General features: G+C 37.2%; 1 protein-coding gene across 1 annotated transcript in view; it reads left to right on the forward strand.

Annotated features, from left to right (window-relative positions):
- The window catches only part of EFHC2 (EF-hand domain containing 2), a 194,440-nt gene that overhangs the window by 116,811 nt on the left and 61,540 nt on the right, over positions 1-16,089 (forward strand). Inside the window, exon 11 of the mRNA XM_081125862.1 lies at positions 1,664-1,794. Coding sequence (XP_080981988.1) covers positions 1,664-1,794 — 131 coding nt within the window. The remainder of the gene's footprint in view (positions 1-1,663; positions 1,795-16,089) is intronic.

A 16,089-nucleotide genomic window follows, 5' to 3' on the forward strand; every position in this document is an offset into this window, starting at 1 on the left:
AGCTCAGTCAATGTGTGATTTACAATAGCTATTGTAAATTAGGGATCAATATTCAAAACAGTGCAAGCCTATACCTTTATATAAAATACAGTTGATCCTTGAACAACATGGGGGTTAGGGGTGCTGAACCCCCACCCACAGTCAAAAATATGCATATTACTTTTTTTTTATTTCAGAGAGAAAAAGGGAGAGGGGGAGAGAGAGAGAAACATCAGTGATAAGAGAGAATCATCGATCAGCTGCCTCCTGCATGCCTCCTACTGGGGATGGAGCCTGCAACCCCGGCATGTGCCCTGACTGGGAATCAAACTGTGACCTCCAGTTTCATGGGTCGATGCTCAACCACTGAGCCACACTGACCAGTCTGCATATATCTTTCGACTCCCCCCAAACTTAACGACTAATAGCCTAATAGTGACCAGAAGCTTTACCAATCGATAACATAAACAGTCGATAAACATATTTTGTATGTAATATGTTCTTATATTAAAGAAAGCTAGAGAAAAGAAATGGTATTAAGAAAATCATAAGGAAGAGAAAGTACATTTACAGTATTTATTTTTTTAAAAACCCATGTAGAAGTGGACCTGTGCACTTCAAACCCATGTTGCTCAAGGGTCAACTGTATATATAGCATGAATATATATACATATATGTATATTTAAAATTTTTTAAAATTACAGTTGACAAACAATAATGAGTATATAAAAAATAGTGAATATATATATTTAAAGATATAAATGGCTTTTCTCCTTTCAAAAAGATAAAAGCAGGGTAAGACATTACCTGGTAGCGACATCCTAAGTGAAAACTTCATTTTAAAACTGCTGTTAACAAGGACATTCTAAACAGAGAAAGATTAATATACTCTTTAATACCAGTCTGAGGAGTCTTTTCAAAAGAGCTAATAGATCCTATCATGGAAATAGATTAAAGAAAATGTAAAGCAAGGAGGGAATGAGGGACGGCAATAGGTGCCAAACCCTCTTGTGGAAGAGAGGGAGCTTTATACTAAATTATCATCCATGTTATTTTCATATTTAGTCTTCTAATTTTTTAGTTCTTAGTTGTAATTATTTACAACCTAATGCTTTACTGGATTGAATAAGGAGTATTCTTAGAGTCAAAAACGGCATCACAGAGTAGGAGACAGAAACTGGGGGATACCTAGAGAATGAATGAAAGGGGATTTCAGTGTGTGTGGACCTTTAACACCCAGCCTTGCTCTGCTAAGTGCATCATGTGGTGGCCAGCAGTTCCGGGGTCCCACTCTAAAGATCTGGAGAAAATGGGGGTCCACGTATCCAATTTTGAATCCCTGTTCTCTCCATTAGGGTTTCCCAACATACTAGGCCAATGTCTAAGGGCTAAAGGGAGGAGGCTGAGGTAGAAGTGGTTATTGTTTTCTGATTCCTGTGGCCTGCCATACCTTAGCTCATTTCTCTCAGATCTGGGTTTATGTTAATGTCACTCCTAGTCCTAAAGCCTTAACTGAAGGGATACAAATCTAGTCATGTCTTCTCTGTGTTGATCTCTATGGAAAGACATGCCCAGCTAACTTCAGGTTCACAGTGTGAAGTCTTTTTTCTGGTCATCAGAAAGATTGGGCTGCCTATGTCTCGAGCATATTTAAATTATCTATCCTTTCTTTTCTCCTTTCCAGTTTCCTTTTAGCAACCTTGAACTTGCCCTACAAAAGTTGAGAGATGAAAAATCAAAATCCAGAGAGATCAAGCAGGTATTTAGGGCTGCTGACTGTAAGCTCACGAAGATGGTAGATTATAATACATTCAGGTAAGCCATATTCTGCTAGCAATAATCTGTTTTTCCTTCAAGATTGTTTAAAGAGCAGAAAGAACAAGTTCTCTACATACTTTTCATTAGAAATTGACAATTCTTTGCATTTACATTACTTTGTAGTCAAGTTTTGCTAATTTCTAGTAAATTCTTATGTATTTGCCTATTAAAGTTTATAGGTGAGAACAGAGAGACAAAAGCATTGAAAGTTAGTTGGTCGCATTGTCTTGTGAATCATGGTGTTGAAGGATCAGAGGAATGCCAGGAAGGGTACATCTGAGTGAGAAAGGCAAAAAAAAAAAAAAAAAGTTAAATGCACATCTCTAAAATCTGGGCAATGAAGAAGGAGGGACATCTCCCTAGGAATGTGATTCAGTTGGAAAGGATAGTGGAAACTACTGATTATCAGAGAAAAAGTTATATGTATGTCTATTACTGTGTGTATGTATGCTCACACACATCTGTGTAATTGGACAGACAAAGAATATAGAAATGGAGGGAAAATATATGACAGTAGTTATAGAAATATTATAAGAAATCATGAACAGTAAAGATTTCTCTAAGGTAAAGCTGAATTCTGAAGGGACTGTTCAGTGGCTGACCTGGGCAAATTTCCAAACAGTGGAAACACAGGGAAATTCAAATTCAGGGTCTAGTACAATTGTGAGACTTCTCTTAGCCTGAAAACAAAGTGAATGGAGTGTTCAGGAGAATGTAAATTAAATCATGGATCGAGGACAAAGGGGACTTTCTCTTTAGGCTGAGAATTCTGGCTCCTGAAAACAATTGTGGCTGAAAGCTATATAGGAAACTGGGCTTGATGCAGTCAAGATGTGGACTGAGAACTGAGGAAGTGAGCCCAGGAGCGGGTGGCAGGGAGGTCTTTCCAACTTTGTCCCTGAAGTCAGTCATCTTTTGCATGAATACCTGGTGACCTGAGCCCACCATGAGGTCCAAAGTGTCCCAAAAGCTCATTTGTTGTTTTAACAAAGCTCTTTTGTTTTTCTAAAATGTTCTTTTGAGAGAAGCAGTCAGAGGACATATTTTTATTGTTTAGAATTCCCAACCTTCTGGGATCAATAAGAATTTATAGTTCTTTGTTATTGTTCATAGTAGTACACATGTTCATGGCCTTTTGCAAAATAAACGGAGACAATAAAGAACAAAGACAATTGCTCAGGCCATTGACTAATGGCAAGCAGTGAAGGAGAAAAATTTCCATCAGAAATGAGGGAGTGCTTTAGTTTTATTATTTTGTGTCCTTTTACGAAAGCATCCATTCTCCCAACACTCTAACAAAGTCTAGTGGAAATACTTTAGTGAGTTTATGGGGCTTTGGGGGAAGCACTTAGGCCAGGCAGGAGATCCAAGGAGAAGTTGCTTCACAGATGGAGGCCTGACCCTAATTGAGGGTGGAATAAAGGACCATCACACTGTGGTTGGAGGATGGCCTCAAGGCATGCGTGCTCAAAAAGAACCAGCTCATGATCTTTAGGCCCTCTCTTGGCCAGAAATCCCTTAAGAGGAAAATCAGATCAGGTTGTGCCTGGCTTGAAAAACCCTTCAGTGGCTTGCCATTGTCCCTACAAGATCCAAACGTTTTATTGCAGCTGTCAGGGCCTTGAGTGATGTGACTCTCTGTTTACATTTCTAGTGTCATCACTTCTTTTTCTCCAGCCCTATCCTCTGGCCTTGCTGGCTGTCACTCAGTTTCTCAAACACATCAAGCTCTTTCCTGGTTCTAAGCCTGTGCACACATAGTTCCCTCTGCTTGGAATGTCCACATCACCATCCTTTTCGTGACAAACTCTAGGACTCAGCTTAAATGTCACTTCCTCAGATAGACTTACTTTCTGACTATCCTACCTAAAGCAGATCACTCACTTATTATTAGCTTCTTGTTTATATTTTTCTTATGACAACTTGCAGTTACTTTACTTAGATAACTATACTTGGCATGTGTGTGCTTTTGTGCATCTTACCCTATTAGAATATGAACTTTCTGAGGGGCAGGGACCCTTATGGCCCTGTTCACTGCCCTGTTCCCAGCATCTAGCACTGGGTTCAGTACATATCATAGGTCCTGAATGCAATAACAAATTGCTAGAATTATCCTTAGGGGTTTAGTTTGGAGGTGGTGGAATTGTTTCCACATGAGAGTAGACCAGGATGTCTCCGTCTGACATGCTCGGTGTTGGGCACTGTGCCTTATTGGTTGGCCCACAACTATGGGTCCCTAGTTCATGGTTTTCAGCCTTCCCTTTGGTTCCTCATGCTCTTTTCTGGGCAAAGGCAAAGGATCTACATAGCCAGTCACTATCACACCACACCCTATAATTGTGTGCTAGGCACTTTTACTAGCTTATTTATTTATTTATTTATTTATTTATGACTATTCTGGGTCTTCTCACCATATAATGTAATATCTTTGAGGACAGGGACCATCTCTTGTTTTCTGCTTTAGCTTTGTCACTTTTCACAGTGCCTGGCTGATAGTATGGTGTTAATAAATATTTATTAAGTGGCTACATTTTATCCAGCCCTCATTGATCTCACTGTCAGCTGGAGGCCGAGTTCTCCATTTTAGTTCCTCAAGCTTGGATCTTTCTCCTGAACTATAGACCTGGAAATACAAATGCCTCCAGGATATCTCTCCCTTGGATGTCTCTTAGGCATCCAAACATAACTTTTCCTGAATTGACTTCATTTTTTACTCCCATAAAGTTGCAGCTGGGGACCCTATCTTGGTAGAGGCTACCATACTTATCCCAAGGACCTGGGTGAGGGTTTGCCTTGTCTCTGCCCTGTTTCCTATCTTGACCTCTCCCAACCTCTTGAAATTGTACTTTTTAAACTACTTCTCTACATCCCCTGCTTCGCTGTGTCAGTTCAGCTTTTCATCACTGTTCATTTGGAATTTTGAGAGCTTTGTAACTGATTTTCTTTTCTTAACTCTCATATTCCAAAGTTTTGCCAGAGTGACCTTCCTAAAAACCTGATCATGTCGTTCCTCTGCTCTAAACCCTGCATCAGCTCCTCATTGTCTTCAAGGCAAATCTCACCCTTTCAGTGTTTCATGTGAGTTTGGTCATAATCTGACCCTTGCCTATACCTCTCTCCTTATTTCCATTTCACTAGAAGAATGCTTCTGTAGAATTCACATTCATTGAATGCTTATGTTAGGCCAAACATCATGCTAAGTGCTTTTTATCTACTGTCCGTTGGTAGCCCCTGCTGAGTTATTTGTTTACGTCTTTGCCTCCACAATTGGCTCCTGCCAAGTACAATAGATGTTTGTTGAATAATTCAATGAATGATCCTATTTCTCAAGGAGCATTCAGTCTACAGTTTGCAGCAAACAAGTAAATAATTGATTACCTTGCACTGAGGAAGGACAATCTGTCTCTGACTGTAAGGAAGTCAGGGAGAGCTAAGCCTCAGCCTCACAGCCAAGTGACTTGGGCAACTCACTTTACCTACCTGCACCTCACTCTTTTGTCTTTATAATAATGATTTCTGAGACCCCTTCCGGGCATTGACATTCTGAAACTCTTAAAATGTAGCTTTATAAATACACTTGTAAAATGTTCCCTTTACAAATCCATGCATTAAAATAGTAGAGCAGGCAGGCAGAGGCAGGACTGTGGGGTAGGCCTGTGGGCTCCGCCTCTGTGGCCCTGACTCTCCCCTGCTTACATACCTGGCACCCTCAGTATACACCTGGGGACTCAGAGCCTGGACCTGCTGCTCTGGGCAGAGGTTCAAGCCCAGGGCATTTTTCTTCTTCTCAGAGATTTGCACCTCTTCTTGGGGAGCTAATAAACTACCTCTGCCTAAGGTGCCAGGGTTAATAATGGATTATTGGATTGATGAGTGGACCTTCCTGAGATATTTGCCTCAAAATGGACTTGAGGGAATACAGGGACTAGGGAAAAAGAGGCAGTTTAGGGAGCAAGTGTTTCTCTTCTGCCTTGTGGGGGTCACTAGTTCTGCCTCTAGGCTGTATCTATTTTTCTGGGACCATTTTTTTTCATGGTCTGTCAGATTGGCCTATATGAGAGCTCATGATTATTATCCAAGAGTGTAGAGAGTCTCAGAGCTTTGGATAGCTGATGGGCAGATTTCAGCAGGGAGCCAGGCAGGGACAAGGCTTTGGCAGGGCTAAGCAATTGGGAACATGGGCAGGGCAAGGTTTCCCATTGTGGGCCCTAGATTTTGAACCACAGGCAGTAGCAGCAGCAGGGAAGGCCCCATGCCTGTCCCTCCTTCTGGCCACTCCCTAAGCCTTGATCTACTCATCAGAGATGACACCCACCCCATGTAGCCTGTATGTATTTTGGTTTTCTGTACACTCACCTCTTCTCCCCGCCTGAGTGGAGCTCACAGAGAGCAGGGTCCATGCCCAGTTCACCCTCGCCTTGTGTCTTTCCCAGATACCTTCAGTATCGTGTCTCAGGCCTCAGTGATTGTAGTGAATTATTACACAGTTCTTCCTCAGAACCCTATTATCAATGGCAGGGTCAGGAGTTTTCCTATGAACATTCATGTAATAAATTCCTAAGATTTAGAGCCTCGAGAAAAATTTCTCTCTTGTAAAACTAAAATTTATCCTGTGGGAGGTAGCATAACATAAATAGATCTGATTTTGGACTTGAAGACCTGAATCCAAATCTCAGCTCTGTCATTTGTCAACTTGGTGGCCTTGATTAAGTTGCTCAACAATGTTTTTACCTGCAAAATGCAGATAATAATACCTACCATATACAGCTGTTGTGATGAATAAATTTGATAATGTATGCAAAGTTCTTATTTTAGTGCACTACAGTGCATAGTGGACACTAGACAAGTAAGCCCCTTTATCAATAGTTGCAACTTGGTGCGAAGGAAAATAGTAATAGGAATCTATGTTCTGTTTTTGGTATTTCAATTAGTTATGTATTTACCCATGATGAGGTCATTGAAAACATTCTTTAATAAGTGAGGTTGGAAGAAACTCTTTAAAAACTTGGAGGCCAGGAAGGTGGAAAATAAACATCATCGTTGGTGGACCAAGGTTGGGAAACATTAATGTAATCCACCCTATTTACTGTCCTTTGGTTCAAGGAAGAAGATTGTAAGTTTACTGCTTAGAACATTGTAATGATCTCATCCCAATTTATCTAGGACAATTATCTCTTCTTTTATGTGGTTTTGCTCTATCTTTGTTTGAACAACTCTGTGTGTATTATTATTGGTGTTTTTATTGTAAGCTAACATCTTTTAAGGAAGCCACTAGTCTATGAATCTATATGAACAAAAGCAAAAACAAAGATAAAAAAATTCTAAGAGTTCCCAAACATCTACTCTCATCAAGAACCAAATAGACATTTTGACAGTGTTCATAGCATATCTTTAAGATGGGAGCTTCAGCATACATTTTTTTTTAAAACCACAGCATTTTGAACCTTCCTAAAAGCATTAAATATAAATAGTATGATGTCATAAAAAGAATGCTGGCCTGGGAATAAAAACGACCGAGATCTTAAATTTGATTCTGTCACTGCCTGATGGTGTTTGTATTGGTGAGAGCTTAGTTTTAAAAATCAGAATATCTCTGGCTAGTTAAGCAAAAAGAAATTTATTAAAAGGATCCTGGGTAGTTCACAGTATCTTTGGAAGGGCTGGAGAAATAAGCTTGAGGCTAAATTCTAGGAACAGTGCCCAGACTGGGCTGTAGAACTTGTCTGATGAGAAAATGGCCTCTGTTACCACTGCACCACCCACGACTCATTGCTGCATTTGTACTGCTGCCAAGAGCTCAATTTAACTGCAGCTATGACTACCACCACTTTTGGCAACCTTGCATCCTTTGTCACTCCAGAAAGCTGGACCCCTCTGACACCAAACGTGGCCCACACATAGCTGGGTTTTGTTTGTTAATCCCTTCCAAGTCAAAGTCTCACGTAAGCTTCTCTAATTCGTGAAGCCTGGGTCATCTGCATGTTTAAAACTGCAACGAAGGCTGGGAAATTGAGCTCTGACTTCCATGTTGGTGTAATGGGGAACGTAATGTGGGAATTTCCCCAAATATAGAAGGATGATTTAAAAGGTACCCTTTTCATTTGCCACCACAGCAAATCTAAGCCAAGATGAACCAAGCAGGGAATACAAAATGTCAGTATTAGGGACTAAACTCCTTGTTTATAACCAAACCAAACAAAACACTTGCCTAGTTTAGTACTTTGCAGATACTGGTCTGATCCACCAAGCAGTTAAAATACAAAACCCTCTCCTACACTCCACTCCTTCAGCAATCTCTGATATACCTTTCTGAGTTTAAATTGCCTTAAATGAAATATTGGATTAGATTCAAGTTCCTAGATTGAAAGCTGGCAATTGTATTTTGTTTGACTTTTGTTTAATGTTTTTAAAATGAGGAGTTTAAATGTAAAAATCTATATATCTGGCACCTCTTGAAAAGTAGAATCTGGGCCTACATTTCCCTGTGGCAACAACCAGTTGGGGGTGGCAGCTGCCCAACTCAGACAAAGCCTGTTCTCTGCATTTCTTCCCAGTCTCTACAATTCCTCATTGTCTTATACCTTCTCCCAGTTATTTTACCTGCATACCCTAGTAGGTCCTTGACTAGGTAACCCTTGGATTAGATCATTATAAGGTTCCTTCCAGCTGTAAAAATCCCATTATTTTCTTACCCCTAGGTATAGTGGAAATAGTCATTTAGGAATCACTGATTAAAGAGCCCAAAATAGAACTGAAGACTACTTTTTAAATTAGAACCCGAATATGATTGTGTATCTAGAAATCCAAAAGACTTCATTTAAAAAATGGTTAGAACTATTAAAAGTACTTAGGAAAGCAGCTAAATACAAAACTACCTAAAAAGCAATAGTAAACACTAGGAAATGTTATGTAATGGGGGATACTATTCCCCATATCAACAAAAATCAAGAAACACCTGGGAATAAATTGGGTAAGAAATGTGTAAGACTAAAATGAATACAATTTCAAAACTTTATTATACATATCTCTGAATGGGAAGACACTATTGTAAACATTTTAGTCTGTCCAAATTATTCTAGATTTGAAGCAATTCCAATCAAAATTACAATATGAGTTTTTGTTATTGTTGTTATTAGATTTGGTTTGGTTTGGTGGGTTTAGGGGAAGGGAAATTGGCTCATTGATTTTGAAGTTCCTCAAGAAAAATAAAGGATTGAGAAATGTTGAAAAAGAAGAATATTGAAGTTCAGGTACTAGAATTTATATAGTTTGTAGATATTTGAAAATATCAAAATGTACTAGTAGGATAATAACCAAAATATCAGTGGACAAGAGTATAAAGGCCATAAAGGACCCATTTTATGGACTTTATTGTAAGATATATATAGAACTTGTCAAGTCAGTGGAGAAAGAATGGATTATGAATAAAGGTTTTAGTGTCAATTGATTGGAAAACATTGAATACATTTTTATTTTGTGGTAGGGCATAGTTTCCAAAAACCATAAGGGAAAAAGTTGACTGTATTGACTACAGGAAAATTTTATATTTCTCTATAACAAAAGGCACCATAAAAAAACTTAAAGATAAGGGATAGACTGAGAGAAAATATTTATAACCGGTATAAGAACCAGGGAATTAACATTCAGGATTCATGAAAAACTCCTATAAAATCAACAGACAAAAATGTGTTAAGGACAGGAATAGACAATTCTCAGGAGAAATACAAATAGCCTTTAAATCTATGAAAAGAAGCCTAATAATTGTGCAAGCTGAAATAACAATGAAGTATAATCTTCATGGAATATTATATAGGCAACATTTAAAAAGAATAATATAACTGATTGCAGGTGAACATGTGGAATAACAGGTACTCTCACTTTCTATAGGTAGGAATTTAAATTGGTTCAGCATTTTGGAGGACAAATGGCAGCATCATATCTGTTTTAACCCCCTTTACCTGTTAAGTTCACTTTTAGGAACTTTTTAATCAGAAAAAAATTTGAAAAATGGATTGTAATAGATGTGTGTTTGTGCACATACTATTTATTGCAACAAACATTGTAATAGCAAAAATTTTGGAAGAAAATCAAATACCCAACAATAGGGGAATAGTTGGATACATTTTGTTGCATTAGTTTAAGACAGTACTATTTAGCCATGAGAAAGAATGAGATAGCCCAAATATGCATACCTGAAGGAAATGTTCAATGTGTTAGTAGGGATTGGCTAAGTAATGCTGCAGTTACAACTAATCCCCAAATCTCAGGGAATTAAATCACAAAGGATTATTTCTTGCTTACTCTCTGTATCCATTGTTCTTGTCAGGGGGATTTTTTTTCATAGTATCCAGTCAGGGACTGAAGCTGACAGAACAGCCACTACCTTGAATGTACCAATCACTCTGCCAGAGAAAGAAGAGAACTTTGCAGGGTTGAGCCCAACAAGTTCTTAGCTGGGAAGAAATATGTATAATTTTCTCTCTTAATTCATTGACCAGTACTAGTCACATGGCCCCATCCATATGTTCAGAAGGAGGGAAACCAGATGTTGGTGAATAGCACTAATGGCTACCATACATGTGTCATGCTGTTTTGTAGATAAAGCAAAATTCAGGAGTCTATATAAAATGGTCCTATTTATACCAAAAATCTGAAGGTTATATGTGCATATATATTTATATAAATATTTCAAGGATTGTGTATCCTTTGAAGAAATTGTAGCAGGCAACATGCCAAGCTGTTAATAGAGTATGCCTCATTCCTTGTTTTTTTTTTTTAACAATGAAGCAATTGTTAAAAAAAAATAAAAAGATAAAAACAAATAAAGCACAAGCAAATAAAACCAAAGAGCCTGGGCAAAGAGCACTGAACATTTTTTATTTCTTGCTTCAGTTTCCAGAAAGAGCTAATGGCAAATGCTGGCAGAATGTTCTGAGAAAATGTCAAGAGTCTCAGAATCATAGAGCAGTTGTTTCACTTGAAGCTCTATTGTTTAGAATCAAATTTCAGTATGCTTATTAAAATTCTTATCTTATGGACCAGAATATTTTATCTTAATGTTACAAAATTCTAGGGCTTGAAAAATAAATTTTAGAATGGAATAGTTCTTACAATTTTCAAATTTTTATCAAATTGGCAACAAAGTCTTATCCATTCAATTTTCCCCAACATTTCATGAAAAATGTAAAACATTCAGAAAATTTGAAAGGATTGAACAGTGAATACCCATAAATCCCTGACTTAAATTGTATCATTAACATTTTACTATATAGACATACCTCAGAGATATTGTGGGTTTGGTTCTAGATCACTGTAACTAAGCCAATGTCACAATAAAGCGAGTCACATGAATATTTTGGTTTCCCAGGGCATATAAAAGTTATGTTTACATTATACTGTAGTGTAATAGTAGTATGTTTAAAAAGCAATGTACCATATACACCTTAGTTAAAATCACTTTATTGCTAAAAGATGCTAACCATCATCTGAGCCTTCAGAGAGTCATAATATTTTTTGCTATTGGAGGGTCTTACCTTGATGTTGATGGCAGCTGATTGATCAGGCTGAAGTTCAGGGTGGCTGTGGCAATTTATTAAAATAAGACAACAGTGATGTTTGCTGTATTAGTCAACTTCCTTTCACGATCAATTTTTCTCAAACCCTGCCACTGCTTTATCAACTAAGTATATATAGTATAAATTTTCTGCTGTTTCACCTTGCGCTTTTATATTATGGAGGTGACTTCTTTCCTTAAACCTCATGAACAAACCTCTGCTAGCTTTAGACTTTTGTGCAGCTTCCTCCCCTCTCTCAGCCTTCATAGAATTGAAGAGAGTTAGAGCCTTGCTCTGGATTAGGCTTTGGCTTAGGGAAATATTATGGCTGGTTTGATTTTCTATCCAAACCATTAAAACTTTATTCACATCAGCAATAAGTCTGTTAAGCTTTCTTATTCATGTGTTCACTGGAGTAGCACTTTTAATTTCCTTCAAGAACTTTTCCTTTGCATTCTCAACTTGTTTAGCTGTTTGGTGCAAGAGGCCTGGTGTTCCACCTGTCTTGGCTTTCAGCATGCCTTGCTCACTAAGTTTAATTGTTTTCTAGCTTTCGATTTAAAGTGAGAGATGTGCAACTCTTCCTTGTACTTGAACACTTAGTGGCCATTATAGGGTTATTAATTGGCCTAATTTCAATATTGTTGTGTCTCAGGGAATAGGGAGGCCCTAGGAGAGAGATAAGAGAATGGCTGGTTGGTGGAGCAATTGGAAAACACAATATTTAATAAGTTCCCCATCTTATATGGGTGTGATTTGTGGTGCCCCACAACAATTACAATAGTAACATTAAAGTTCACTGATCACAGATCATCATAACAAATATAATAATAACGAAAAATGTTGAAATATTTCAAGAATTACCAAAATGTGACACAGAGACACAAAGTGTGCACATGCTTTTGGAAACATGGCACCAATAGACTTGCTTGATGCAGGGTTGCCATAAGCCTTCAATTTGGAAAAAATGCAATTATTTACAAAGCGCAATAAAGTGAAGCACAGTAAAACGAGGTTTGCATGTATTTGTCATACCTCCATTCATACATCCCTCCATCCATCCATCCATTAATTCATCTTAATTTTGGTCCATTTCAAAGAAAGCAGCCATCAGTTATTTTCCTCTAAATATTTCAGCATGCTTACCATTTATTTACAGATTTTTTTCTTTTGATGTAAAATTAATGTTCAATAAAATGCACAAACCTTAAGTATACATTTGCTGAGCTTTGGCAAATACATATACCTGTGCAATCCAAATCCCTATTAAGATATAGAACATTGCCATCTCCCCAGAAAGTTCCCTCTCACCCCATTCCAGTCAATTTCAGCCCACATTCCCCATTCAAGAAGCAATCACTATTCTAACTTTTTTCACTGTGGGTGTTTCTTTCCTGTTCTAGAATTTCATATAAATGGGACTATACAACACATATCCTTTTGTGGATTCTCTTATTCTGTATGAGTTAAAGATTTATCCATATTGTTGAGTGTATCAGTATTTTATTCCTTTGTATTGCTGAGTAGTATTCCATTGTATGACTATACCACCATTTGTTTATTATTCGCCCTGCTGATAGATACCAGGGTTAGTTCCAATTTTTGACCTGTATAAATAAACTTGCTCTGAACATTCTTGTACAGATCTTTTTGTGAACATAAATTTTTATTTCTCTTGGTTATATACCCATGAATGGAATTGCTAAGACATAGGTATATGTTTAGCTTTATAAGTAACTTCCAGACCTTTTACCAAAGTGGTTGTACCAGTTTCATCCCCCCTAAGAGTGTATAAGGGTCTTAGTTGCTTCACAACCTTGCCAACATTTGGTATTGTTAGGCTTTTTAACTTATGCCATCTGGTAGATAGGTAGCAGAGTCTGTTTCATTGTAGTTTAATTTGTATTTTCCTGATAACCCATGATGTTGAGCACTTTTTAAAATGTGGTTATTGGCCATTTGTATATCTTTTTTTGTGAAGTGTCTTTTCAAATCTTTTGTCAATTTTTATTGGTTGGTTGTTGTTGTAGTATTATTGAGTTGTAGGTGTTCTTTATATTTTCTGGATACAGGTCATTTGTCAGATACATGTTTTTCAAATATTTTTCTCCCAGTCTATGGCTTTCCTATTCACTTTCTCATTGCTGTCCTTTGATGAGTACTATACACATTTTAAATTTTGATGAAGTTCAAGTTGTCAATCTTTTGTTCTATGGTTATTGCTTTCTGTATTCTGTTTAACATGTTTTTAGTGTTTAAGATGTTTAAGATGATTTTGCCTACCTCAAAGTCCTTGATATTCTCATATGTTTTTCTCTAATAGTTTTATGATTTTAGTTTTCACTAAGTCTGTGATTCCTCTCAAATTAAATTTGTATATGCTGTGAGATAAGCATGAAGATTTATTTTACTTACATTCTTAAAATGCTTATGGGCCAGAATATTTTATATTAAAGTAAAAACAAAAAAAACAGAAAACAGTTCCAGAAATTTAAAATATAATTTTGAAATGGAAGAATTTTTAAAATTTTCAAATTCTTATTAAATTAGTGACAATGTGTTCACATTTATTTTTTTCTTATTCTGTGGCTTAGTTTTGCATATTAAAATTGCAAATTTTCCTTTGCAAAAGAAGCTGAAATGCTGATTTTAAAATATTTTCTCACATCTTATAGTTTTTAACCATTTCCTTCTGTAATAAGTTCTCACTTCTTGAGAATTGAAATATCCTCACTAAATTGATATCTTATTTAACTGAGGAATGCTACATACCAATGATCTTGTTAACTGAAGGAAACTGTATACTACACAAATATGGCAGACTGTAATTTTTAAAGATGGCTGCAACAGTATCTCCTATCTAACATGTTAGTCTAAAATGTGAACTTGACAGTCTTTCCAATGAAAGGTGGGGTCTGTGTTATCTCCCCTTGAATCTTGAGTGCCTTGTGAGTCTCTTGTAACCAATAAAATGTGACATAAGTGAGACCATGTGACTTCTGAGGACAGGTCGGAAAAGATGATGCAGCTTCTGCATTGTCTGCTGTGACACTTGCTTTTGGAGTCCTGAGGCTGCCAGGCTATGAAAAAGCCCAGGCTGCATGGAGAAACCATGTGTAGGTGGTAATTCAGTTGACAGCAGGAACTGAGATCTTGGCTAATGGTCCTTGTCATGCACTGGACTTGTGAGCAAAGACACTTTCACATAATTCAAGACCCCAGTTACAGAAACTTCTCAATTGAAACTCCAGACATTCTGTGCTCTGTCTGAATTCCTGACCCACAGAGTCCATGGACATAACAAAATGGTTGTTTTAAGCTTTTAATTTTAAGGGTAATTTGTTAAACAGCAACATTAACTGTAGCAGCATGTACCAACATATTTCAGGGAATTAGAAGACTGGAAATATACAGTTCCCAAAAGTATTTAATTTTTAAGTATTTGAGAGACAGTTTGATATTGTTCAGTGTCTGAGTCATGGATTCCCAGTTCCTTAATTGCAGAGGTAGAGAAATCCTGTGCTATATCTTAGAAGTTGCTCTTATGAAAAGATCTCCACATTTAATTTAGAATGAAGAATATGCGCCCCCCCCCCCCCCCCAGATTCTTTGTACTCATGCCTTTCACCTGGAAGAACAGTAATAAACTCTCCTCCTTCTACTTGAACTGAGCCGGGTAAGGTGGGGCTTTTGTGAATTTAAATATGTTTTCCATTCAAAGAAGATATGGCCTCATTTTCCAAGACCACATTTGATTTTTTAAATTCTATTTTATTTTAAAATTTATACCTGAAAATGTTCACTTTTTTTGGTATAGAGTTCTATGATTATGACAGATTCCTAGAGTTGTGCGACCACTACCACAATAAAGATACAGAAGAATTTTAGCACCCCTGCCTCCCCACCAAAAAATAGAAATATGCTTTCTCTTGAGTAAATGCCTAGGAGTGGAATGTATGAATCATATGGTAGGCATATGTGTAACTTTGAGAAACTACCAAACTTTTTTGTTTTCTTTTTTAGAGGTTTTCTACGTCTTTCATTAGACTTTTTCCTAGATATTTGATACTTTTGTGCTGTTATAAATGGCATCTTTTCTAGTGGTTGCACCAGAATTTGCAGCACATGTTTACAATTATTCCAAATCCACTTTTTTTTTCCTCCTTTATGTTTTTCGGTTTTTACTTTATTTACTTATTATTTATTTATTTATTTATTTATTTAATCTTTATTGTTGAAAGTATTACAGGTGTCCCATTTTTTCAACCCAATTGACCCCCTCCACCTCGCTCCCACCCCTTCCCCAGGCCTTCACCCCATTATTGACTGTGTCCATGGGTTATGCATATATGCATATAACTTCTTTGGTTAATCTTTTCCCACCCTCCACCCCCTTCCCTCTTTCCTCTGAAATATGATCGTCTGTTACATGAGTCAGTATCTCTGGATCTATTTAGTTTGTCAGATTCTTTTGTTCATTAACTTCTTCTTAAAGAAGACCCTTCAACATTTCCTATAGTGCTGGTTTGGTGGTGGTGAATTCTTTTAGCTTTTTGTTATCTGTGAAGCTCTTTATCTGACCTTCAGTTCTAAATGATAGCTTTACTGGGTAGAGCAATCTTGGTTGTAGTTCCTTCTTTTTCATCACTTTGAATATTTCTTGCCACTCTCATCTGGGCTGCAAAGTTTCTGTTGAGAAATCAGCTGACAGTCGTATGGGTGCTCCCTTGTAGGTAAT

This window comes from Miniopterus schreibersii (assembly GCF_964146895.1).
Source record: "Miniopterus schreibersii genome assembly, chromosome: X".
Lineage (NCBI taxonomy): Eukaryota > Metazoa > Chordata > Mammalia > Chiroptera > Miniopteridae > Miniopterus > Miniopterus schreibersii.